Consider the following 27,594-nt stretch of genomic DNA (forward strand, 5'->3'; position numbering starts at 1 on the left):
AGTTTCCTTTTTTCTTATAGTGTAAGAAATAACAGTCTTATTCATGTGTTTTAATCTCTTAAAAGAAATATATATATATACCACTCATGATGTAGAAACTCTTGTGTATCTGATAGCTGCCTGTTTTCTTAGGACTGTAGCCAAAGAGTTATCTTCCTGATTTCATGGCTCAAAACTAGGGAAAATGTAGGTAAAGAGGCCATTTTCTTGCCTCTTTGATGTTACAAAGTTATTTTATTTTATGTAATGTAAGAAGTATGTCAGTTAATTAGGAGAATTCAGGCTCGCAGTTATGTACTATGAATCTTACCAACCTTCCACTGAACTTTCAGCTGCAGCTGATTGACTTGGTAGGGAAAATGTGAGGCTTGTGTTGCTTAGCAGGACTGAAAACTGACTGCTGAGCAAGCACAAAGATTTGCTTGAAGAAAAAGTGCATGCCTTTACTAACTACTTCTCTTCTGGCTTAAAGAGGACTCTGACAGAGGAGAAATAGTTGTTCACAAAAGGGTTGGGTGTTTCACGGTTTCCTGCCCAAGCAATGCTGTTAACAACTTCTGGATAACTGTGAGTTACCAGCACTGTTGTTCGTGATGTTACTAGGAGCTTTGCAACACACTGCTTCTCATTGCCCCCTCTTTCTCTTTTCTTAAAGCTCCAGTTCCTGCAGTCAGATTATATCTATAAAACCCAAAGTTAATCTAACTCTGTTATGATGGGGGAGAAATATTCAAAACCTTTAGCTAACTGCATCCTGAAGACAAATAAAAAAACCTCAAAATACTGACAAATGTGAAATTGCTGGGGGTTTAGCTTCCTATCATTGTTTGTATTCCTCAAGGTTCATTGTATTTCAGTGGTTTAAAATTACATCTGAGGAGAGTAGGAAAATGGTTAACATTCAAAGGCAGACTGAATTTCTAGAGTAATGCTGCTACATCCCTCTTTGCATTGATGTGATATGCACTTACCTGAACCGGTTCCTCTTGTCTGTCTGTCATATTAAGGAAATATGACCCTCTTACCTCCAGGCCTCAGTTTTTCCCTTGAACCCAAGCGTTTCATCTTTCAAGGCATTATTAAGGCTATTTTAAGATGCTTCCTCTGGGCATCTTAAAACAGGAGCCAGAGCGATTAGATGCAGGCCAGAACATCCTATAAAGCCAGGAATGAATGCACCCAGGAAAAAAAAATTACCTGAAAACACAAAGTTCTTGTGTGTTTATCATATTCTCTGATATTAGCTGGTAATGTAAAGAGAAAACCTCATGTTTTACTGTCTCTGGACACTTTAAGTCAAAAGGATTTAATTTTCTTGGGATGTTCTTCGTTTTCTCACATGGAAATGCAAGCATCTCTTCCCTATGCTAGTAGAGAGCTGCAAAAGCAGTGAACATATTTGCTATTTGCCACGTAAATCTCATGCTACCCAACCTGAGTGATTCCTCCTGGCAAAACTAAGCTGTGCAAAATCTGACCTTGACTCAGAAAATGATATTGTTAGATAAGACAGACAAAATTGCCTTAAGATAGGGCAACAGGCCCTAAGTAAAATGCTCTCCCCCAGTTAGCAGGTACACAATTAGCATTAACTCTATTAACTCTAAGGGGCAATTAACTGAGCCAGAATGGGGAAAATAATTTGGAAATTGGTAGTAGTCTGTCAGAGTTCAGCACCAGGTGGTTGCAAGCTGTTAAATCCCAACAGTTGCCTCACTGCCCTGACAGACTTTGCCACTCTTCAAGTACCAACAGAAGGTCCCTTCCTGAACTGCCTCCTGAACCATGAGAGAGTTGTCAAGTTGTTGGAATGGGGTAGGATCTCTGAGCTTTCAGTCTGCTGTACTGTATTAAATAGAAATGGTTCAGTTTTATAAGATGCTCAGTGGTTTCTGCTTTGTGAATGGTACTTCTCCAAGGGCTGCATGTAGTTTGGTCAGTTACACAGGTTTCATTTGCCATTGCCATATACCTCTGCTTGAACCTGCAGCTAAGCTATGTATTTCAGAGCAGCTAGACTGGTTGAAATATATGTTGTGCCCCTTTCATCTGAAGAACTATAGCAAACTTCTTTCCCAACCAAATAATTCTTTTAATGTGGGTAAGTATCTTGTAAGACTGAATGTATTCAAAGCACAACCTTGTATGTTTCTTGTCTACCTCCAAATTGGTGTTTCAGGCTCTGCCAAAGGCAAAGGACTATGGGGCACTAAATAGGAACTTATCTCCGCTGCTTTTAGAATCAAACAGATTTTTACCTCAGAGTTATTCAGAAGTTGGAAGTTAAAAAAAAAAAGGATGGTGTTTGAAGGGATTTGGAGAGAAGATACTTACTAAATACCTCTTTATTCTGTCAGCCCAAGCTGAGCTTTGCTGGTGAACCTGAAATGAAGAAGAAAAAATGCTAACTTGTTTTTATAGTATATTTAATCACAGAATAATTTAATGAATACTAGTTACAGGTACAAACATGCTAGGTAGGGTTTGAGATATTTTTAATAGTAAAGATACTGTCAGAGATGTGTGGATCAGATATAGATTTTAGAGCTGGCCAGTGGAGTCAAGAACTGGATGGTGTGAGTAGAGCTGAGGAATCATTCTTGTGGGGAAGTTATGGCAGGAAAACAAGAGAGGATCCCAATGTCCTGCATGGTGGCTTTCTGGACTGCTGTGTTTGTGGCAGGGGTGTGAGGGATGTACTGCTTTTGGAAGTAAAAATAATATAAATTTGTCCTGCCAGACAGGTGGAGTGTCTGTCATTGATTCTCTCAGATTTGACCCTGTATGCTAACCTCTGCATAGGACTAAATTAGGGGACAAATACAAGAGATTCTGATTAAATGCAAACTGATCATGTTAAGGCTTGCCTTTGCAATGAGGTCACTGCACAGCCAGGGATGGTGTGAACTGCTGACACATCAGCTGTATTAATCAATTCTTTGTGTGCCCCTGTTCAGGGCTGTCTTTAGGAGTGGGCTGTGCTACTGTGGGCTTAGGGAACTAGAGATGTGCTCACCAGGTTAGCAGAGCACTGTGAATTTGCTGTGGGCGATACTAAAGAAATATATTCAAGCTTGGCTCTAAGCAGTACTGGTAGCTGTACCCATCATGTGTATGGCTGTCTGAACTACATGTTCCTGTAGTTGCCCATAGGAGTTAAGGGGAATTGAGTTTGCCAAATGGAATATCTTCTTTTTTCTTTACTTTCTGGCACTAATTGCTGGTTTAATGTTGTTTGGTTTTTAATAAAGCTTGCTGATGGTAAAGAGGCACATTTCAAAAAGTACAAATATTGTACTCATTCTTCCACCCCCCATCCTCTTGAAACAAAGAATGAATGTTCTCATGCCCTAAATGAGTGAAAGAACTTTGGTCTAGGAACCTTATCTAATGATATAATCATAGGCATGTTTTCAGTGTTAGAATGGGCCACATTTTATCCCAGAAATCCCTGTTAATTTCATAGAAGGAAATGGAATAGCATTGCCCTTTGTAGGAGCTGTGATTATGCACATGGCCACAAGGAACTAATGCCTGGCTGGCTGAGTTAATTATGCACTGGTGCACACAGGTCATGTTTGACTAGCTTGTGAAAGGCAGCCTTGGCTGAGCTTGCTCCAATGCCGTGTGCAAAGATTAACAGTGCAGAATGCAGTTTGGTAAGCACGAGGGATGCCAATTGGTGGGAAGCGTTTAAACTGGCAGGAAGAGCAGGTGGCTGAGTGCAGCAAGCAGTGTACACAGGGATCACAGGTTACATCTGGGATTTCGTGATGAATGCCTAATGAGCATGTTGATTAGAAGAGCAGAACTCTTCAAGCCATTGTAAATGTATCTGAAAGAAGTGGGGCTGATAAGACACTGAATAACCACTCTTTCAAAGCTTTCCTTTGGCACTGCAGTATTTAAAGTCCAGCAAGATAATGGAGAGAAAGCTGGACAATAAAATGAAAAGGGAGCTGTCCTGCTTAGCTACTTTGAACAACAAAAACATAACCCTGGTGTCTATTCGTAAGCAGCAGGCAGCTCATGATGTGCCTGAACTACTGATTATTGGTGAAAAGTCCAAGACAGGATCTCCGATAAAAGAAAGCAGTAACTTGCAGAAAGAAGAGAAAGTTTTGCAGAGTTACTCCATGGGAATGCCAGCAGTCAATGCAGTTGAAAGACAGGTCAGTGAGCTGGTTGTGTGTGTGTTGGGAGGAAAGAGGTGTTTCTGAACTGGAGAATTTAAAACAGAGCATGTTGGATGCAGATTGTGTATTAAAGGAGGTTAAACCTTCTTTATCTAAATTGTCTCAATCCCCAGCACGGATGCCTGCTCCAAAAGAAGCAGTACACAAATGCAAAGTCCTCAGAAAGTAACCTTTGAAAGCAGATGTTAATGATGGGTTATGCTGTAGTAATTAATGAGCATTTTTTTTCAGCTCCACCTCTAATAATACAGCATGGGGATTCTTAGTAAGGAAACATATTAATATTTCTCCTTTTGAACTGCAATTGCTTGAGTAGTTTGACAGTAGCTCATACCAGGTATTCTCTGGAATAACAGAAGTTGCAGAAACATTAAAAGGTCCTAACCATAGGTAAGTAGTTTATAGCTACTAAGTGGATGCTAGTGGGAGTTCTTGATAATCATCTGTAGCAACATTTTTATTTTTATTTTTTAATTCATTGATGTATTTAACTATGGCACTTTTGGAGATTAACTGTTGTGAAGAGGCTTAGAAAGATCAGTGCTGATAAAAACATGATGAGATTTATTATTTTAAAAAGATGTTTTGTTATTTGAAAGACCTGTAAATGACAGCAGTGTAGTTTGGATCAGTGAATACTGTGAATATTTAAGGAAAAGAAACTCTCAGAACAAATTTTGTGTCCTTTGAAACTGCATATGCTTAGAATAGCTTAAATAATTAGTGTCAGACAGGAATCAAATAACAGCTAGGGCAGACCAAATATAGTTGAAAGCTTTTTCTGACTTGAGTTACTTGTATTATAAATGTTTGCTAGAAAACAATCATGACATAAACGACTTCTTCCTACCAAAGTATCTCTCTTTTGTGTTCAGTTCACTGGGATATGCATTTTGCCTGTACTGGAGTCATCATGAATATCATGAAGTGTTCTGCTTTAATTCTAAATTGGAAATAATCCATTTACAACAAGGATTTCTCCTTTCCCACTAAAGTGAGCTTGGTTTACATAGCTCCCTTTGATTTGAAAATACCTGTTAAGGTCTCTAAGGTGCGTTAAACTATGGTGTAGGTTTCATTTCACTAAGACTAGCTACAACTGCGTAAAGATTTTCTCATCATCTGTACTGTTACGGAAACTTGTTCTTAGATGTGGAATAGCAGTCACTTGGCAGAAGCATTAGGGAACGAATGTAATATTTTGAAAACAAAAGCACATAAAGGCTGCTTTAAAGTAATATTTTCATTGAATCTCAATATCCAGGTGGAGAGGGTGGGTTTTCTCTCATTTAAAACTCAGCAACTGTTTGAAAAATAGCAAGCTGTGTTGCAAGTAGTTACTGAAAATAGTAGCTACTGACACTTGTTAATCTTCAGCAAACCTGGGTGAAGAGGGAAGGAAGAATAACCAGTCAAGTTCTAATACATTTAAACAATATGAGCTAACAAGATGGATGGACAAGCTGCACAGAAATTTGTTAAGGAGGATGAGGGCTGAATTTCTGCACACTCAGAAGTGCAGGTATGAAATTGAAGACTCGGAACCTTTGATGTTCCTGAGTCTTCTCTGTCCTCATTCTGCTGTTCACTGACCGCCCATAACAAACTGGGAAAGCATCTGAAGCATTTAGTTAATAGTGTGTGGCTTTTCAGTTGTGTGTTACCGCCTGCCTGAATCCAGAGCCATGAGTCAGTGGGTTGTGAAAGAACAAAGCAAGAAAGGTAAAACAGTGACACAGATAAGACAATTCTTTGGCAGTGCTTGAAGGTGAGAGAGCGATAGCTGGTTTCAGCCTGCAGATGTAAAAGGAGAACAGCAGCCCAAAACCACTGGAGATACTGGGCATGAGGTTCAGTGAGATTGGCATTCTTGGATGAGCAGATGGGGAGAGGCAGAGGGGAAGGTGCTATTCTATGATTCTATGAATGGACTGGGCCCTGTCTCCTTGCCAGCTGACTGCCTGGCATCATGGTGAGGAGTCTGGTGCTTGAATTTCAGGAAGTTAAAATTGGCATCCCCATAGGCTGGGTGAAGGAGGTAGAGAGCAACAGAGCCAGCCCTGGGGGAGAGCCTTGGTGGACCACCAGAGAGGTGCAGCAGCTGTGTAGGGTCTCCATGTGGGTGATGCTGTGGGAGCTGTGGGGTGTGCCTGTGGCAGTGGCCAAGAGTGTTACACTGGCATTCTGGAGGTGGCTGCACCCCGTCAGGGGGAGAGGGGTGGCTTTCCTGGTGGCAAGCCACTCCATGAGGTGACCATGGAGCACAGGGGTGGAGGTAGCATGGGGACTCAGCCAGGGGCAGCTGATGGCTGGGGCATGAAGCCAAGGAAGACACCAACCTTGTTGACTTGACAGCCATGGGATTGCATCCATCATCAAGACACTGATCACCATGTGTGTATACATGAGGGTCTTGTCCAGTGCTGGGTTTTCTTCTTTGTTTTGGGGTTTTCATTTGGTTTTTGGTTTTCGGTTTGGTTTTGTTTTGTTTTTAATTTTAATTTACAGTTGCTTTTCTCACATTTATTCTGTATCCCCTCACTGCTGTGTTAAACTTGCAGCCTTTACACCTCAGAATGGGAATACCCAGAAGAAATAGCCCATTTGTGGGGAAAGTGGGTCACTAGGCCTTTGAGGGCAGCACTCAGTGGGGTGGTTTTGCTGACCAGTTGCACAGGCCATGAATCATGACCAACTTTCCTACCAGACCTGCTGCCGAGGTCTGGATGCTGTAATGCCAAGAGCTGCATGCCAAGCTGGGGCTCAAAACTTGGTGCTCCCAATCCAGCAATGTTGGAATGGTGAGCAGGATCCTCTGCCCCTTCCTGCTTCTTTAAGCCCTGCTTTGCCCCAAGGCAGGCATGAGTGCTCCAGCTCCTGCATGGGACATCAAGGGTTGCTCCTCTTGCTGGTTCTTCAGGCTCTGAAATTCCCATACTGAGCTGAGTGTCAGGTTCTATGTTCATGCACATCAGCAGTTTCAGTTACTGTTCACCTTGGATCTGGTTCAGAGCTGTCTTCTGTAGATGCAAATGTTTTTGATCCTACTCTGGTGCTTCCCTTAAAGCTCTCTTTGGCTACCACTGCTTCTGTGTCAATAGGTTTCTTATAAATTTTCTTCTTTTTTTTTTAATTTTATATTGTTTAAATGAGCTCAGTAACACTGCTTTCCACAGGAATTTGTAGCTTTCAGACTAGAGCCTCACTCTGATGTGTGTGTTCAGTTGCAACTTTTACGTGCAGAGCAAGGGAGGAAAAGAATTGTCATAATGTCATGCTTTCATTACTTACATAGTTTTTGTATAGTCACTGTAGAAATACGTGTGAGACTGGTAGAGCAAACAGATTTGGAGTACACCTGCCCTTCAAAGTAAGCAGACCTCCTTTTGTGTGTGAGACAAATAGTAAATGCATCTGGTTCTTTTGTACTCCCTTATGGCTGAAGAGTCAGATGCATTTTCATTATTTCATGGGGATTTCTCTCTAGGCGGAAGCAAGCAGGAGGGGTAATTCCTGGGAATTCCAGGCACATTTTTTCGGAGGCAATTGCTTCTCTGATCCTCTTGCAGATGGTGTCCCTCAATTCCTATACAGCTTCATTGATACCATTTTATGTCTGGATGTCCGCTGCTATCAGGAAACCCTCTTCTGAGGCCTATCCTGTGCCCTGAGGCAAACTATGGGTGCATTTCTGCATGTGTCATCTTTGTGTCCTCACATGAACTTGCTGTTTTGCTCTGATCTAGTGTAGCAACACCCCTTCTAGAAAATTCACACATAGATGTATCTGTGCCTTAATTTTTTTTTTTTTAGGCTGTTAAGCAATACTCAAGGCTTTGCAAACACTGTATTTGAACCTGGGCACATTTCTGGGTTTTCTGGGAGGTAGATTCTTAAATTATTTGGCATTTTGGCTTTTTCTGGGGGGGGGTTGATTTTTTTTTATTATTTTTTTTAAGGGAAGTAAGTGCTTTTCTTTTTAATATATCCACATCCCCTCTATTTTCTCCTTGTCATTAAAAAATTTGTGTGCAAGGATTTTTCTCCTACAGAGCATAAGCATCTGGTTTTGTCAAGTAACAAACAAAATATTTTTGCCAACTCTCCTGAATGTTTGGATGGCTTTTTAGCCAAAATATAAAATGACACCAGGTTTTGATATTTCTGTGGCTTATAATGCATTGAAGTAGTAGAACCAGTCATTGCTTTTATGTTTTGCAAGAGAATGGAGGACGAAAAATACCCTTTAATCCTTTTATACATTTAATTTGAATTGCTTTTATGTCACTGGGTAGACAGGAAAACTGAGATAGCTGGGTGTAGGGGTGGAGGGAATACAGTGGAGGACATAAGGCTTGTAATGGTTCCTGGGTTTCATTTCCAAGTGGCTGTCAGAAACATGGTGGAGGACTAATGGAGAGTGGAGGACGTTTGTCTTGCTCCTCTCTCATGCTCTTTTTGCCAAAGGGTGCAGAAGGCCTTTGTTACACGAGCTAAAGTAAATATACAGGGTAAGCTCCTGAAAATCCCATGCAAAGGTTTTCTTTACTAAGTGTTCATGATAAGAAGAGCTGGCCACCACAAGCAAAATGGGTGGGTGAGAGACTGTTTTCATTTATCAGATGAGCTTCTTTCCCATATACAAGGCCATATTATTACTTTCAATTGTGGAAAGGCACAAATAGGAGGAAATAGGCATGTGGTTGTCTTTGTGTGTGCTTAAGCAGGGAACCATATTTGTAGGGTTGTCCAATGAACTATTTAGGTTTTGTTTTGAAAGGAGGGGCTGGTTCCACATTTTCCTGTGTGTTGGGGATTTCAGCAGCTTCTGGGAAGGGAAGTGCAAGGAGAGCAGTACGTGCCCTTTGTGCTGCCAGGCCTGTTGGAGGGGGAGGTAAAAGGGAATGTCAGGGCTGAAACATTCTCATGACTTCTTCCCCAGCATCCCCAAGACCTTGAGGTTCAGTGCAGATGGAGGGAGCAAAGAGGGAAGTGCAGGGGAGCTCCTGTTTGGGATAATGAGAAGCTGCACTGTAATGCTGAAGAACTGAAGTTTTTCATTCCTCCTGTTTTAATAAATACAATACAGAGAAGTCTGAAAGCAGATTTGTCTTAATGTTTTACCATTTTGGTCATGACCCCAGACCTCATTATTCTCAAGTTGTCCAAGCATGAAACAAAATCAAGTTAATGAATTTTGAATACTGCAGCAAATGAACTGGATGCAGCCTAGTGTTAATAAGCAGCCTAAATGCTTCTCATCTGCTCTGTGGTACCAAGGAGGGAGTTTTCTTGTCGGTGGTAGGAACAAGATTTGTGGTACTGAGACTAATCTAGTGACCGACCCCTTCTCCTGCCCCTCCCTGCAGTAATGCCCAGCATCAGGTGCTTTACTGAATGCTGAAGAGCCCCTACTTCACAGGCAAGAGAATAGATTTGTTGTAGTAGCTTGCATTTGAATTTTTAGTAATTAAAACTACTTTAAGTCACAGACATGAATTCTGATGTTCTTTCCATGAAATCTGACAATGTGGGACTTGTCCATCCCCTTCTCAATCTTTCTCATCACTTTGTGCTAGCTATTTCCTTAGGCAACAGAGTCTGGGCTCCAATTACCTATTCTGTAAGAAGCATTGCCTTTATAACTTTTTTTTAAATTTAATAATTTATTTTGAATTAAAATGAATGCATTAAACTGTAGAGAGCCAGTAAGGCAGAGACCATGATCTCACTGAGAGATAGTCCACTTGTGGCTGATCTACTTCAGTACTGGCCACTACATCCTGAAAATGAGTCTTGGATCAGATCAGTGAGTTCTTGTATCTCCATATATGGTCTTTCTTAGGTGCCTCACAGGGAGGTAAATTAAACTAAACCATGGTGGAAGTATCCGAATGTTATTCTGTGTCTTTTAGAATCTTTGTCAGATACAGATTTTAACTTCGAAGATCTGCATGCAGACAGCTCTTTAGATATCAGGCAACAGGTCCTCCCTGTGCCAGCTGGTTTCAGGCTTCTGGGAAATCCTTGATTCTGTTTTTCTGTGGGCATTTTTTTTTGTTAGGTTTGGTTTGAACTCCTGCAGTAGCAGGTTGGTGAGACTGAGCCAGCTTCTGACATTTGTGGACAGATGATCAGCCCACTTTCTGCTGTGACCCTTTGTGCCAATGTGCCCTGGAGAGCAGGGCTCAGGCTGCATAGTGAAAGTGCCCTGTGACTGCAGAAAGCTCAGGTTTTAAATGATTGCATTGGGGTGGAAATATTGAGATAATTTTGCTTTTATGTCCTTAGTGAATATTTTTTAAATTGCTGCTCAAGAGAAGCGTTGGAGGTGTGATTCATCATTGTAGGCATAGATCACTGGTAATATATTCAAAGTGTAAGTTAACATCATGAAGCTTTTTGGTGGTATAGCCTGATGTGAAAGCACATGCAGAATATTGCTGCTTTCACAGGGCTCACAATGTTTTATTTTGCCTCTTGTTCCTTAGGCTTTGTCCACCACTGATTCTCCCCCTGGCTTTGAGCTGGAGCCTACAATGAAACACAGTTTTGCTTTTGATAACATGGGCTACGAGGACAGCTTTGAAACTGGGCCCTCTTCATCTTCCCAAGAACACACTGTGGCAGTCAACATTGTGGGAATGACTTGCCAATCATGTGTGCAGTCGATAGAAGGCCGAATTTCCAAGGTGAAGGGCATTGTGAGTATTAAAGTCTCCCTTGAACAGAACAATGCTGTAATAAAGTATCTGAAGTCAGACATAAGTGCTGAGCAGATTTGCAAAGAAATTCAGGATATGGGCTTTGATGCGAACATAGCAGAAGAGAGGTTGACAACAGCGGCTGTAAATTTGTCATGCTTGAAAGAAGCAGTAGTTAAGCTTCGGGTAGAAGGCATGACATGCCAGTCTTGTGCCACCAACATTGAAGGAAAGATGAGGAAGCTGCATGGTGTGGCAAAAGTCAAGGTGTCACTTGGTAACCAGGAAGCTATTATTGCGTACTATCCTTACATCATTCAGCCTGATGACCTCAAAAATCATATCAGTAACCTGGGGTATGAGTGCACCATCAAAAGTAAATCAGCCCCTTTGAAGCTGGGCGTCCTTGATCTTGAGCGCTTGCAGAATGCAAACCCCAAAGAGACACCAGCAAGTCTTGAGAGCAATGGAGTAGATCCGCGGTTCACCAAGATGAATAGCACAGCTACGGTGGTTCTACATGTAGAAGGCATGCACTGCAACTCCTGTGTCAGAAACATCGAAGGAAATATATCTGATCTTCCTGGCATACAAAGTATTAAAGTGTCATTGGAGCATAAAAGTGCTGTGGTACAGTATAGCTCAAACTTAATTACCCTGTCAGCTTTGCAGCAAGCTATTGAATCACTTCCACCTGGAAACTTTAAAGTATGCCTCCTTAATGGTTCAGAAACAAATAAAGAAGCATCTCCATCACCTGCTTCCCAACAAAATCTTTTCAGAGAGCCACTGCAAGACATGACATGTACGGCTGTTGTTAGGATTGATGGCATGACCTGCAGTTCTTGTGTACAGTCCATAGAAGGGACCATATCACAGAGACAAGGAGTGCAACGTATAGCAGTTTCTTTAGCTGGCAGAACTGGGACCATACATTATGATCCATCTGTCACTAACGGAGAAGAGTTAAAAGCTGCCATAGAAGACATGGGGTTTGATGTTTCTATACTGACAGGTAACAGTGTTCTTTCTTTCATGGGTAGCATGCCAAGCTGGGCCATGAGACACCTGTGTTGAGGTTCTCTTCTGGAGAGAAACTCTTGGCATTGTCTTTTCTAAGGGACTGACCTGATCACTTAGCAAGGGAGAGAGATTTCAGCTGTGGTGTACCTTATTTCAGCCCTTAATAACTGTATCGGTGGGTGGAAAAGTTGAGTTAAATTATGAGCCCAAAGGTTTGAAAGTTGGTACAAGGTCTTTAAATAGCTGATCCCCTTATCCACTGGAGGAGGTTTCCTCCTGTGTCTACAGGCTGCTGTAAGTAGATCTATGAAATCAAATGTTTTCATTTATGTTAATTTAATTTCTAAAATACTAAACATCACAAACTTATTGAAATCCTTTCCATTTAAAATCACCTTTTTTTCTGTATACAAATCCATATTATTATTTTAAACTGTGGAAAGACAGAATCGATTGACCTTTATTTATTATTTTTACTAGCCCTACTTTACTAAGCCTTACTTTAAGTGAGGTTAGTTGCAAGATGCATGTACTCTTTGGTGGGAGCAGGTGCTTCCACATGTAGCTGTGGCACATGTAGCATGTAGCTGCAGCACAGTTTGTATATTTTGTGTATGTGCTCAATACTTAAGAACTTGCTATGGTGCACAATCTCCTCTTTAGTGAATTTTAGATGTGGCAATATTTATCTGCTTCACCTCAACAGATTTGCTTTCAGATACTGATGTACTTTACCTAGAATGATTTCATTTGATCACAATAAACCACATCCTGTTTGCTTTTCTCATGGGTCCAATCCCTCTGAATCTGTGGTACCACTACAAATGAGGAGGAGCCCATATGTGGTCTTTCATTATGATTTGTTTGTTTTATAATTTATTGGTGGAACCTGATTTATCTGTGGAAAAGGAGGGAACCCCCTGTGTTTAATGTGTTCAGAAAAACTCTTGCTCCTTTATACAAATCTCTGCTAAAGGGAGGCAGTTTGTGAACACAGCTGAAGCTGTTGGGTGTCTGTTCAGTATCTGGTAAAGAACAACAATTAGTACCACAGACCTGTATGTGTTGAGGTCATCTGGGTGCTGCAAATCCTTCCACTACTCGCTTGGCAGTACCTGCAGTGTAAATATTGTGCCATGAGAAACATGTTGAGAAACCTGTTTTTTTCCTTGTTTGAGATGAAGTGCTATGTGCTGTGCACAGATGACAACAGGGACAGAAGGGGTATGACTGGACTGCATTATCTGTGCTGGATAAGGACCCTCTAGATAGCAGTATATCTTTGTTGAGTGGAGGTGTCTGTCAGGTCTAAGCATTGAAATTGGAGGGAATCATTTACCATCTGAAAGTGGAAAACTGGTTCCATAGAATTAAATGGTCATGCAAGTGCTACTGGTGAATATATATTGTTATACAGATGTATTATTTCCACGAAGAGACCAAGATTACTATGTCACCTTTCAAACAACCAAGAGACTTTGCATGGTTGATAAATGTGACCTATTTGTAATTTTGCATCACCCAATCTCACCGTAAATAGTGCTTGTTCAGTGTATTGTTCATTTATTCAAGATACTGCCACTGGAGAACATAAGCCTGACACCAGCAAAGCTGCTGTGCAGCCTCAAGCTCCAGATCCTCCTCTCCGAGACTGTTCCTCGGATGCTGCTCAAGACAGACCACATCGTGATGGGCCAAACCAGCCCAGTGGAGCGATAGCTGGGAAGTGTTTTTTACAAATCACTGGCATGACCTGTGCATCCTGTGTGTCTACCATTGAGAGGAATTTGCAGAAACAAGATGGTAATGAATGTCAGTTTCCTGTAATCTTAATTGATGTCCAGGTTGGATGGGGCCTTGAGCAACCTTGTCTAGTGGAAGGTGTCCCTGCCCATAGCAAGGGGATGGAACTAGATTATCTTTAATGTCCCTTTCGACCCAAACCATTCTATGACAATAATGAGCCTGTAAGGAACTATAGGATGGAAAAGATATTCCATGTGATTAATGGAAGAGGCTGTGGTACAATATCTGAAGGTTAAATAGGCTTAATGTTCTTTCTTAGTGATAATGTAACTGTATCACCGTTTAACTATCCTACTGCACTAGTGGACAAACCCAATGGGCATAGTTGTATTGTAACAGTAAGTTGCTGTAATGTGATAAAAATTTCAACTAAGGCTCAAGACAAGAAAATGGTTCTCATTTAGTTTTCTGGCTTTGTTGCTTTACGAGTCAATCCATCTTTTCCAGAGCTATTGAGAGCTCTGGCATGTTTGTGATGTGAAACTTACCTTTCAGGTCATGTTTGCAAAAGCAGGTATAAGCAAATGTATGGCTCCAGTGCCTGGGTAATTATATTAACTTTAGCACAGCAAAGCTTATTAGGTTAGAAGTCTGCACAATGGAGCTGCCTTTCCTCTGGCCATATAGAAGATTGAACAGATGAGCCCCAGCAATATCTGATTTAATTCGTGTAGGGATGCCTTTGGAGGATTTTTGCTTATTGATTACTGTGCTCTCAGTCTCTCAGTGGTGGTCTCACTGCCTTGATTTAAAAATCTAAGAAACTATTAGCATTTCAGAACAGTTATTTTTGCCTGTGATTTTTATGTTTTACTTTTCAATTCTAAATGTAGATTTCTGTGGGTTGATTTATTAAAAAAAAAAACAAAAAACAAAAAACAACCAAAACCAGATAAACAGAAAAAAAAAACCCAAAAACAAAAAGATGAAAAAACAACTCAAATGGGAAAATAAGTAAAGAAAAAGGCCTAGCATTGTGCTGTGGGGATTGTTTAGGGCTTTCCAAACTTAGTCCAGGGTAGAGCTTGCAGCAATGAGTGTAAAAATTGCTTCTGTACACCTTTTTTTTTTCTCATTAGATCACAGCAAAGCTCACCTCCCTCTGTGTGTACTGTTGCAGTTCTCATTGCTGAAGGGAGCTGCAGTGTGGTTGGATCTCAAGGAACTTTGCTGTTGTGACTAGGGAACAACACTAGAAGGAGGCAGAGAGAAATCATTAGGCTTATAACATCTGTTCAATTGTTACAGCCCTCGCTGACATTTACTGGTAATGTTTTATTTTTCTTCCTCTCAAATGAGCTGCATTATCTAATATTTTTTATTGTTGCCACTGCAGGGATTGTTTCAGTGTTGGTAGCACTGATGGCAGGTAAAGCAGAGATAAAATACAAGCCAGAACTCATACAGCCTCTTGAAATAGCACAGCTGATCCAGAATTTGGGTTTTGGTGCTACTGTCATAGAAGATCATGCAGAAACAGAAGGGAATGTGGAGCTTCTAGTAAGTCATGCATATTTGAAATTAAGTGTTGGGTTTGGTCTGGAAAAATAATTTTCTTGCAAATGCTTCCGGTTAAGGAGTTGCGGCAGGTCAGTCTGGCTGGTGACACTATTTTTTCTTTATTGCTGAAAAGACAAAATCAATTTGTCTTGGAAGAACCTGTCTAAAGGTGTTGAAGTGAAAAGTGATAGTTGTATGTACAGAATAGGCTTTCTACAGAAAAGAGAAATGAAATTGAACTTTTCTGTGAAGGCACTTCAGTCAACACTACGGACTCTGAACAAAGGAAAATGTAGCACCAAATATGTGTTATAATGCCTGGGGCTTATAGAGGTCTGAGTACTTTGGGTAAAATTAGTAAATTGTTTATACAAAGGACAGATCCTTAAAAAGTCTGTTTTAGTCTCTGACACATACCTACTAAAAGACAGCAACAGACAACAGTTGTGCTAACAGAAGAAAGTAGGAACATGTCTTATTGAAGCCACAGGAAAATTTAAGTAAGCGAGAAAGTCACACACGCAGTTTGATTTTGGTAATGTTAATATTGCTGCTGATAGAACTGTATTAGCAATACTGTGACAGCTAATGCAGTGTACAAGTGCTGCTATACAAATATATAGCTGTGACTATAATAGCTGCTTCCAGAATTTTGTGATAAAAGTGTATAGTTATGTTCTCAGCTTTGTTTCATTTAAGACAGTTCTATAAAAATATTAATGCTGAGGCCTTGGGTCAGTACCAGCAGAGCTTGAGTAGTCATTAGTACCTTTGTGACACCAGGAGGGTGAGTCTCATATGCATCCACAAATATTGGATGAATGTTGGTGGCTGCTAACTCTACCTCAATTTGTCTTTTCTTTAGATTACAGGGATGACTTGTGCTTCTTGTGTTCACAATATTGAATCCAAACTCATGAGAACAAATGGCATATTATATGCCTCAGTTGCACTTGCCACATGCAAAGCTCACATCCAGTTTGATCCTGAGATTACTGGACCTCGAGATATTATAAAAATAATTGAGGTAGGCTTTAGATATATTTTATGTAAGAACAGTTGTAAGGTGAAGTTAAAAAGGAAAGAAAGTTGATATTTGAGAAGTTTCACTGACTTTTGCAGATGACAGTTATTGCCATATGTTTTTATGCTGTTGTGGTGAAGCAGCTGTGCTCCACCATAGTACATAGTCACCCAAGTTGTTACTCTGAAAACACGCCCTTAAAACTGCAAAACAAAACCTTTCTTATCTATATCTGGTAAAAGTGTCATATATTAATTCATTGCAATTCTATGTGTAAAATCATGTGTGTCTGGTGCCCTGTCATTTCAGTGAAGTGTTGATACTTCAGAAAAAAATACTACTTTCTCTTGCCCGTGAAAGAGGCTGTAAAAGGAGTTTCACAACAGCTCATACCACAAGTATTACACATCTCTGTTTTCACTGCCATTTGTTCCCACAGCAGTTCAGAGAACTTTTTAAACCAAAAGAACTTGTGATACAGCCACTAAACGAAAAGAATCCTGGCTTAACAGTAACCACACAGATCACAAAATCTGTCATTACCATGGCCAAGTTGTGGACAAAATTTTTTTCTTTCTCTGCCCCACCAGAAGGGTGCATGTGTGTGAGGAACATGCGATTGAGTAGTCAGGAGGACAGCAGAAACTGCCATTTGTGTTCTAGAGTATTTATGCAGGAAAAAGCTCCTAAGCCACAGAACTGATGGGGCAGAAGTGGTTAACATGTTAACTATTAGACTGTTTAGGCTGGCAAAGTAGTTCTGTAAAGTGTATTTTGTCAGAGGAGCATCTCATGGTGCAGATACAAAGTTCAAATGTATCGTTCTTGCAAGTATGCTTTGGGGTTTTTGTGGGGGTTGGGGAGAGGGAGCATGATTCTACTGCTGTAACACATTGAAGCATCACTCAAAATTGGCTATTTGCTTTTATTTGTTTTGGGGATGCTTTGCCTTGTAGTTTGTTGTTTTACAGGTTTAAACAAATTCTAGCCACTTTGATGTTCAGCTGCAGGTTGGCCTACTCAACTGTAGTGTTAAGGAGATGCTCACAAGATTGACTAGCCCAGTGACTTGTACATTTTTACCTTCCTTTGTGGTTTTTCCAGTCTCTCATAATTTTCAGGTGGAGATGAAAGGTCATAAATTTCCCTAGAGGAGGAAGGCAGTGGAACTCCAGCTGTCAGTAGGAGATTCCTATGCCTAAGAAAACTGGGACATTCACTGCATCTCTACACTGTGTTTATGTATAGGTAGCAGAAACCCTTTGCAGTCCATATTACTGTCTGAAATATCCTCTCATGTTGGTAGGATCTAAAAATAAGAAGTTGGCATTTATTAAATACGGAATAGTGTCCCTTTCTGACATTTCTTCTAAAAGTAGTATCATTTAAGCGTGTGATAAATAATATGGGTAGTTCAATCAAAACTAACTCATCTTCCCTTTCAATAAAAAGGAAATTGGCTTTCATGCTTCTGTGGCTAGAAGAGTTCCAAATGCACATAACCTAGATCATAAAAAGGAAATCCAACAGTAAGTATTTCTCTTTCTCTCTCACTAATGAATGTGTATAGATCATCTTCTGTAACTCCCCCTCCCTTTCCAGTTAATTTAGCTTATTTGATTTTACTATTTGCTATTTGGTTCAAGTACTTTTATTACTTTCATTAGTTTCAGTTTTTAAACTGATAGAAGTCTGTAGAGTTAAACATAAAAGAGATGCTTGAAACTGTCCCAAAATGTTGATTCTTTCCCATATATCCTGAAGCTGTTAGTACATTACTAATACTCCATGTCTGGCACAGCGAACACAGTGTTGGCGCAGGCCTTTGTATTGTGGGGTGTATGACAACCAGGCATTTACAGCTTCTTCTTTTCAGGTGGAGGAAATCTTTCTTGTGCAGCCTGCTGTTTGGTATCCCTGTCTTAATCCTAATGATTTATATGCTAATACCCAATGGTGAGCACCATGGGTCTATGGTGCTGGAACAGAACATCATTCCTGGATTATCTGTTTTAAATCTTCTCTTCTTTGTCCTGTGCACTTTTGTTCAGGTATGTCCACAGACTTCCTAGGGTTTACTTTCTATTAATCTCCCATTTATGTAACTGATGTGATAAAAACAGGAGACTGGAAGGGTTTTGTGGATTAGGCCTGCTGTCTTATCTGTACCACCTATGCAGAATGAAGTGGCACTTTTCTGCAAGTTATCCATTCTGTAATACCTTGCAGTACTTACTCCTGACAGAGTTGCATCAGATAATTATCCAAGTGGTGAAAGTAGTATTAAAATGAAGAAATACCTGATCAGCTGCAAAATAATTGGGTAGCTGTAGGCAAATACCTTCAACTTCAGTGCCTTGTTTACCTTGCATTGTTGAGGGAAAGGATGACATTTAGCTGGCAGAGCTGTTTTGAGAACAAGGAAGAGCAAGTGAAAGGGTGACAGTGGAGTCAGTCTGCTAGTAGATTACTTCACTGAAGTTATGTCAATACAAAATTTGCATGGGACAGCAATGCTTTCCCTTATCTACTATGTGTTTATAATTCTACTGTAGGCAGTATTATGTACTCTCTGTTTTCACTGCTGTGATCTAAATATGAATCTGTCCATGCTTCCACCAACAGTTTCTTGGTGGGTGGTATTTTTACGTACAAGCTTACAAATCACTGAAGCACAAGATGGCCAATATGGATGTGCTCATCGTACTAGCCACGACGATTGCCTATGTGTATTCCTGTGTTATCCTCATGGTAGCAATAGTTGAAAAGGCAGAGAAAAGCCCCATCACTTTCTTTGACACTCCTCCGATGCTGTTTGTATTCATTGCACTTGGGAGATGGCTGGAACACATAGCAAAGGTAACTCAGCTTCACATTAATTATTGTGTATTTATGATGAGAGTAGAATAAAACTATTCAGAGGAATTTTGAGTCAGATATTTCTGCTGTAGCTTGTATTATACAAGGTCATTTAGAGTTCATTTTGTTAATTAGACATCAGCATTTGTATATATCAATATATCATAAACATTCATCTCTCTTTCGTAGAGTAGGACCTCAGAAGCTCTTGCTAAACTTATATCTCTTCAAGCCACAGAAGCCACTGTGGTGACTCTTGGACCTGACCACTCTATCATCAGGTATATATTTGTGAACCAAAACCGCTTCAGCCTGCCTCGGTGCAAAGACTAGGCTTGATGTAGCCAGTATGAACGCATTATTATTATTTTGATGGGTTAATAATCTGTCTGTTTTACTTTTGTCTTTTGTAGGGAGGAGCAGGTAGCTGTTGAACTGGTTCAAAGGGGTGATATTGTAAAGGTTGTTCCTGGTGGAAAGTTCCCAGTGGATGGAAAGGTCATTGAAGGCACTTCTATGGCAGATGAGTCTCTCATTACTGGTAACTTCCATTACACTTATACAAAGAAATTGAATCCTCTAGAATTCTTTCTTACAAGAAAATAGAGCAGACCCAACCCAAAAGCTGCTGTGTGCGTAACCTCCCACCTTAACGGATACTACGCCCAGCATTTGTGAGCTTGAAGCCAAATCTGTGTCTGCACAGAGCCTAAAAAGCTGAGGAATTTCTGCTCAGTTTTGTTACTTTTAATAACTTTCTGATTAGATGGGTAGAGTCTAAATACTATTGTCATTATTCCAAAGATCTTGTAGGAATTTCCACTGGAATGTGTTTGTAGAGATGGTACCTTCTCACAAATATCATCTAAAGGGTGATGGGGAAATATTGCTGAGATGTTGGGGTGTGTATGCATGGGCACTGAACAGGACTTCTCCCAGTGCAAAGAGATGGAAAGAAAGCTTCACAACATGATGCTCATTAAAGGTCCTGGGACTTTTTCACAGCATCTGAAATTTTCATTTTATTTTATAAATGTAATAAGGATTAATTGCATTGTTCAATTCTTATGAAAGGATATGAAAACTTTACACTGGTATTGGCTTACTTGTTTTAGTTACGTATTTACTTTGCTTGGGGAGCAAGAACACCCTTAGTTTAAGAGAACCAGTCATTATCACTAACCCTAAAAATAAAGAAAATAAAGATTGTATGGAGCTATTATATTTTGGGAGGCAGTGTGAGAAGAGGAGCTTTGCCATAAAGACAACTTTTCTAGTCTTTGAAAACTGAGGGTGGTAGAAATAAATACAGATTTATATCTTTATTCCCACTACCCATGGCTATGCAAAGCATTGCCTGGATTTTGCCTGGAGAAATTCCTAGAAGTTCCTTTTACAATCAGTTTGCTCCTGGCCTTCTTGAGGGGTGGTGAACTGGAGAGTTAGGACCAAAGAAACAAAATTTTCTCTGGAAGTAAACCTAGAAGAATGTTTATAAAAGTATTACACCACTTAATATGTCTTGACTAGCTGGAGATAGATAATATATGATTTCTAATTATTATTGCTTACCATATGGATTTTGCTAGCATACAATGAGCTGTGGCCTGCTGGACTATATTCACCGTTATTAGGAGCATTTGTTTATCTATTTTACTTTTTCTCTCTAGGAGAAGCTATGCCAGTCACCAAAAAGCCTGGGAGCACAGTGATTGCTGGTTCTATAAATGCACATGGCTCAGTTCTTGTTAATGCAACTCATGTTGGTAATGATACCACTCTGGCACAGATTGTGAAATTAGTGGAAGAAGCTCAAATGTCAAAGGTAAAAATAAAAGAAAAATTTATTCATAGGTTTTGATAAAATAAGAAAAAGATTCTATATTTTGTTTTATTTACTTGTTCAGCAAACTATGTGTTTCTCCAGACTTCAAAAAAGAATGAGATAGACTATCAGATGTCTTCATGAACCTTGCACATTTATGAGTTTTGACCATAAACATGCAAATATCTATTGTTTTTCTTACAGGCACCCATCCAGCAACTGGCAGACCAGTTTAGTGGATATTTTGTACCGTTTATCATCATCATTTCAACAGTGACATTGATAGTATGGATCACAATTGGGTTTATAAATTTTGATGTTATTCAAAAATATTTTCCTGTAAGTAATTTCAGTAAGAGATGAATTCAGGTGTTAGGACATCTTCCAATGTAATTAACATACCTTCTGTGTGTAGGGTTTGATGTTGCAATTTGGCAAATACTTGTATACAATATGGTGTTTTCTACACAGAGCAAATAATTATGCTAATAAAAATCTGTCTGCAGGTATAAATGTATCTTCCCATTTACCCCTTAGTTCTGCATGTGGTATCTACAAACTGAAATTACTGGCAGCCTTTGTGGACTAAACATGATCTATAGCTGAGACATTTCTACCATGACTAAATTTTTTTGGACATCTTTGTTCCTGATGGTAGACAGTGGGTTTGGCTTTAGAAAGATGAGCTTCTGTTATCTTTAGGATGTGTGTTCGCTATGGTCAGAAACTGGGAATCTGTGTACCCAGAAATAGAGTTATCCTTTACTAAGCTGTAAGGGAAAGTTATATTTTCACCCAGAAGCCCAAGAGCAGAGTCAAACATAAGTGTGCTTGAGCAGCAAAACATACAGAAAATATTGCCATAAGCAATTCATAGCATTGACCTTTCTGTACTGTTGCAGTAACAATAATATGTTGCTTTCCTCTATTGGAGGTTTCTGTGCAGATGTGTTTTTTGAAATGACTATGACTCATTGTAAAACTATGTTGTCTTCTACCAGCAATCATACATCTCTTTCTTTCCCTCTGCCCCTTCTCTCTTCTTGCAGAATCAGAACAAACACGTTTCAAAAGCTGAACTAATATTGAGGTTTGCGTTTCAAACCTCAATCACTGTGTTGAGCATTGCATGCCCATGTTCTTTAGGCTTGGCTACCCCCACAGCTGTGATGGTGGGCACAGGCGTTGCTGCACAGAATGGTATCCTCATCAAAGGTGGAAAACCCCTGGAAATGGCACACAAGGTTAATAGTTCATTCTGTACTTTTGTAGCTCACCCAGCTGTTGCTACACAGCAAGGATTTCCTAGAAAATCCTTCTGGTCTGGAGAAAGACTGCAGAATATTGATTGTTTTCTATTGGTTTCTGCTCATGAAGGGAAAGAAGACAGATCTGACCTTCTTTCTTCAAAACAGTCATAGCAAAATGTTGAGAGTCAAATGTTCCTGTAATCTCATAAAAGTGAGGCTGCTTATCTTCTGCATGATCACAGAAGTTTCTGCATTTTGCACTCTCTTTACCTCTTTTGCAAAAAAGCCCAATAATCCAGTGATTATTTCCTCAGAGGGCTGTCATGAAATGTATATTGTTCATGATCAGCAGTTTAAAATGTAGGATGTAAGAGAAAAACTGAATGATTTGAAGTTGGTTTAGAACAGAGAAAAAAGATAGAAAGGAGTTAGAAAAAGCCCTTCAAAGTAGGAACAGGTTTGACATGTCCACAGCCAGTCAAAAGAATATGTGTTTAAACCATGTTATGGTAGACTGGATTAGACACACAGCAAACACTTGAACTGAAAAAGATGGTAAGAATAAGTCAAACAGTCTGGTAATTCTTGTTCTTGCTGGACATTATAAAACACAGACCAGAAGTTTTCTCAAGTCTCTGGAAAAAAAAAAAAAAAAAAAAAGACTGCTGATTAGTGTCATGACCTTTTACCTTTTGAATTTAAGCAAGACTAGGATCAGGGCCTGGAAAATCAGGTGAACTGTTGGATTCTGTGAAGTTGGTGGGTTGGAATAATTGGGAATAGAAATAGTGACTACTTTGCTGAGCTTTCTGGTTCTTGTGTTTCTCTGTGCTGTGTTGTTTTCAGGGTTAGAATTGACTTTAGCTTTGGGTTTCATTGTATTTGGGGCTGTGTTGTTTGGTTTATTCCTGATTCTCAAGACCCCTTGGGCTGGCTAACAAGAAGGGATTGATGAATTTGGTGAATAGTACAATGTTGATTTTATTTAGGTTGTCGCTTCCAGAACTTATTGCAGCTTCTTGCACTCTCCCCACCTGCTCTATTACCAAATAAATTAATGAGTCTTCTCTTCCCAGTGCTATTGTTAATTGTTTAGAGCAGTACTTGTAAAAGTCCTCCTTTGATCATCTACCTTGTGGTAAAAATGATTAAGGTAGATTATGTGAATCCTGCCTGTAGATACATACATGCTCACACAGAGGACAGTACAAGTCCTGTAATAAGTGTTGTCTGAGATCCTGGTATAGGTACAGGATGATGTTGTAGTTTTGGTGAAATCATTGTTTGGGGATTGAATAAGAAAGCATAAGGAGACCTACTGTACAGATAGTTCTAGGTACATACACGAATCCCTGCTTTTGCAGGTCTGTTCTGTCTTGGTGTGGGTATAATCCAGTGATTATTAAGGTTTTGCCTGTGCTTATGTGCTTAAAGCATATGAGCATCTCCATGATTGCAGGACTTAGGCAGTAACTCTGGTTTATTTCTTGCAGATCAAGACTGTAATGTTTGATAAAACTGGGACCATCACCTGTGGAGTTCCTAAAGTCATGAGGGTGCTTTTGCTGGGAGACACAGCTGTGCTCTCTCTGAAGAAGGTACTAGCAGTGGTTGGCACTGCAGAAGCCAGCAGCGAACATCCTCTAGGAGTTGCAGTTACTAAATATTGCAGAGAGGTACTTACCCTTCCAATTCACTAAGGCCTGAAGGGATCTGTGCAAATGCAGCAATATTGTATAAAATGAACAAGTCCCAGAGGGACAGGCCTGCCTGAATAGTAGCAGACTGGAAAGCTGGGAGATTTTATGATTGTGCATCTTAGTCTGGACAATACCAGAAAGCATATTCTAAGCTTTGTTTTTCTGATAATGCTGTGGAGTTCTCAAACAAGATCTTACAAATTTTTTTCCTGAACTAGTAGGGAAATAAGGACTGTGGAATATGTATGTGCAGGAGGAATACTTATGCTTAAAACAGCGTCATGAAGCAAATGTGTGTGGTGACATTTCATGTGTTACCTGACTAGTCACTTTTATTAGTCGCTTGTTTATCTGGATAGATTAAGCAAAAAGCTTTAAATCCTCACTATGTGAGTTTCACAAATGAATTAATAGATTTCTCCAGTCTTTGCAAATTTTGCAAATCCTCAAAGATCATTTATATATTGCATGTGTTCCTCAAATGTTTCAGGAAGAACGAAAGCACAAATAGTAACCAAAATAGGAAGCCTGGTTTAAATAGCCAATTTCGGTTTGCAACAAAAGTCATTAATTGGTTTATGGAAAAATTTATTGGCAAGAACATGTTTCAGTTGCCTTTCTTGTATTTTACATTTTATGTTTTCAAATTTGTCTTAGTACTCTGATACTTCTGTAGTCATCCCATGCACCAGTTATTACTGGGTCATAGCTTATATGCATTGCAAAGCTGCTCAGCATTACTGTTTGCTAATATTCTTAGTGCCTGCCTTATCATCCCTGTGTTGTAAGAAGATCACTGAAATTCCAGCTTCCAGAGTTGTATTTCCAACTTCCAGAGACAACCCAGAATAACTTGTTTATAGAATCATAGAATCATAGAATAGTTAGGGTTGGAAAGGACCTTAAGATCATCTAGTAATATAAATGACTATTTTGGCTTTAAGCCTTATAACGACTGTAAGCTGAAAGAGGGGAGATTTAGATTAGACATTAGGAGAAAATTCTTCACTGTGAAAGCGGTGAGGTGGTGGCTCAGGTTGCCCAAGGAAATTGTGGCTGCCCCATACCTGGAAGCGTTCAAGGCCAGGCTGGATGGGGCTTTGAGCAACCTGGTCTAGTGGAAAGTGCTGCTGCCTGTGGCAGGCGGGTTGGAACTGAATGGTTTTTAAGATTCCTTTCAACCCAAACCATTCTGTGATTCTATGATTTTCTCCATTATTTTGGTAATTCATAGGACCCTGGTAATCCCTTTTCTCATCTTGAAGGTTCTCACTGGCTTCTCTCTCTAACTCAGCAGAAAGACCTAGTTCCTTTATCATCCAGACAAATCACTCTAGGAATCTGATACAGTTTTGCACTGTATTATTACCTTTATTTAAAAGGCCTGATCCCCTGCAGCCAGTTGTCTGTTAATTAATTGGAAGTTACACCTCTTCAGAAGCTGTGTAGCTGTATGGTTGTAGTGTTTGTCTTTAGTTTCTAGTCTTGTCTGAGGCCATGAATCCCCAGTGTAACTGCTTCAACTTTCGGCTATGAGGAAAAGCTGCCCTTTATAGTTTGCTTGTGCTAGGGCTGAGACCTGGATGTGATCTGTGTGGCTGTCCCTTTCTAGAAATCTAAATCACAGCATGTCCAGAACATCCTTATTTTAACTTCTGTGCTACTGGGTACTCCATACAGCTTTTCAGTCAGTCAGTCATTGTCAAGAGGATGAATGAAGCCTCTTTTCAGCAGGAGTTATCTAATATTTGTACCCCATGTGGGTAGCACAGACTGATGATGAACTCTGGTTACATCTGCAGGAGCTTGGTACTCAGAGCTTGGGATACTGCACCGACTTCCAGGCAGTCCCAGGCTGTGGCATCAGCTGCAAGGTCGGAGGTGTTGAGGCTGTCCTGGATATGGCCGAGGAGGGTCTCGATAAGCTGGATGCTAACAGGAGCGGGGACAGCAGTGCTCCTCTGGGAGATAATATGTTGGTCATGCTCTCAGAATCACATGGTATGTCTGCCACCAAATGACTGCCAGTCACAGTGTGAGAGCTGATGAATCAAAAAGTGCTGAGCACTGTAAAACAATCCCATAAGGCTAGGAACAACAGACAGGTGGATTTATGGCAGCAAGAGACAAAGAACATGTGGCACAAAAATGGGCCTTAACAAAAATCAGAGCTCTGTTTCCCATACTCTGAATCTCTCTGCAATTCAGAAACCTAAATAAGAATTCAGATGCTACAATGATAGGTACTCAAGAAGCCCATAAAATACATAGGCTCTAAGGCATACTCAGCAGTGTTCCTTTTGGATAGAAGAATTGTCCAGCAGAGAGTGAAATTGTCCAATTAGCATTATCTCCCCATTTAGAGCAGTTACATTTAGCATATATATTTTATATTTGGTATATCTTACCTCAACTTTTTATATCCTACCCTTTAGTTCCATATTATCTTGGACCTTTTGTTTTCTGTTCATATATCTCCCAAGGCACTTAATTAAAAAAATAATATTTTCAGCAGATGCACAATAAAGCATTATTTATCTGCAAACTGAGTTTCAGTGCCTCTTGGCTTTGATTAAGCCAATACATTTGGTTTTGTTTCAAGCTCTGTGGAAGCCACTTTGCTCTTTTATAGTGTAGGAGAGAAAGAAAAAGTATTTAAAGCCTTTCTTAAGAAGCTCATCAGTTTTCTTCAGAAAGCTGTGGCTCTCCTGACCTTTTTGAGAAAGCTATTAGAAGAATTAAATAAAATAAGAACTTTAATCATCAGAACTCTGCCATTTGTGAATGGTGTTAATGTAATATTTTCTCACCTGCTTCATACAGGTCTTGTGAAGTTGGGTTGAATCCATAATGAGGTGCCCTATGTATGGTTTCATTGTTTGTTAGAACAAAAGTACTTTTTTCTCACCAGAAATAGCCTTTATATTTGAAAGAAGCCATTAGCTGTGAGAATAAAGCAGCATGGCATTTACAAAACATGAATATTGCACTTACTCAGGAAAACAATGCTAAATGGCAAAGGCAAATACTTCCATTAAGTTCACGATGCAGTTTTGTGTATAAACAGGCACAGACTGAGGCTTGAGGGAGAAAAGTTTTATGAGGCTGTCTCAGGTAATACCCATGCATTTGTGTTTGGCCATGATAGCATCACTTGAACAAGACTAATTCTGTTTGTGTCCAGGGTGTGACCATGCCAATCTGGAACACAAAAGAACCCCTGAAGAAGAGGTTTTCCTAGCTAATGCACCCTGACATTGTCATCTTCAAATGTCTCTGGCTTGTGTTCACTGTTTTTGAGTTGCTCATTTTGTTTTCTGTCTGTGCACAAAGGTCCATCAGTTTCTCACACATACTCAGTATTGATTGGAAACCGTGAATGGATGCGACGCAATGGCTTGCATATTGCAAATGACATAAATGATGCAATGACAGATCATGAAACAAAAGGACAGACTGCCATACTAGTGGCTATAGATGGTAACTGCTCTTCTTTGGTGTGACTTACTAACATCAGTTAATCCTACCATGGAATGGACAAAAACAAACTGGAGCAATTAATTGGTGCTTAGTGTCAAGAAATTACTAATCTTTTAGTGCAGAACTGCTTGTGAACTGCCAAGTATCAAGGTGTTAAAAGAAGCTTTCACCTCAGAACAGTGTTTATAAGGTTTTGTTGGATAGTTTACATTTTTTTTTTATTTTAT

General features: G+C 39.9%; 1 protein-coding gene across 4 annotated transcripts in view; it reads left to right on the forward strand.

Annotated features, from left to right (window-relative positions):
* The window catches only part of ATP7B (ATPase copper transporting beta), a 39,039-nt gene that overhangs the window by 4,302 nt on the left and 7,143 nt on the right, over positions 1–27,594 (forward strand). The window contains exons 1-16 of one of the 4 annotated variants that reach the window (XM_031047718.2): positions 3,924–4,172; positions 10,688–11,915; positions 13,496–13,726; positions 15,066–15,229; positions 16,095–16,256; positions 17,706–17,782; positions 18,130–18,304; positions 18,879–19,112; positions 19,302–19,393; positions 19,526–19,653; positions 20,783–20,937; positions 21,142–21,276; positions 21,987–22,181; positions 23,681–23,863; positions 25,690–25,888; positions 27,221–27,367. In XM_031047718.2, the coding sequence (XP_030903578.1) occupies positions 3,924–4,172; positions 10,688–11,915; positions 13,496–13,726; positions 15,066–15,229; positions 16,095–16,256; positions 17,706–17,782; positions 18,130–18,304; positions 18,879–19,112; positions 19,302–19,393; positions 19,526–19,653; positions 20,783–20,937; positions 21,142–21,276; positions 21,987–22,181; positions 23,681–23,863; positions 25,690–25,888; positions 27,221–27,367 (3,754 nt within the window). Of the gene's footprint in view, positions 1–3,923; positions 4,173–4,511; positions 4,587–10,687; positions 11,916–13,495; positions 13,727–15,065; positions 15,230–16,094; positions 16,257–17,705; positions 17,783–18,129; positions 18,305–18,878; positions 19,113–19,301; positions 19,394–19,525; positions 19,654–20,782; positions 20,938–21,141; positions 21,277–21,986; positions 22,182–23,680; positions 23,864–25,689; positions 25,889–27,220; positions 27,368–27,594 lie in introns of those variants that run through there. The other 3 variants (XM_031047719.2, XM_034074454.1, XM_031047720.2) reach the window with 3 other exon arrangements.

Source organism: Melopsittacus undulatus, chromosome 2 (assembly GCF_012275295.1).
Source record: "Melopsittacus undulatus isolate bMelUnd1 chromosome 2, bMelUnd1.mat.Z, whole genome shotgun sequence".
NCBI lineage: Eukaryota > Metazoa > Chordata > Aves > Psittaciformes > Psittaculidae > Melopsittacus > Melopsittacus undulatus.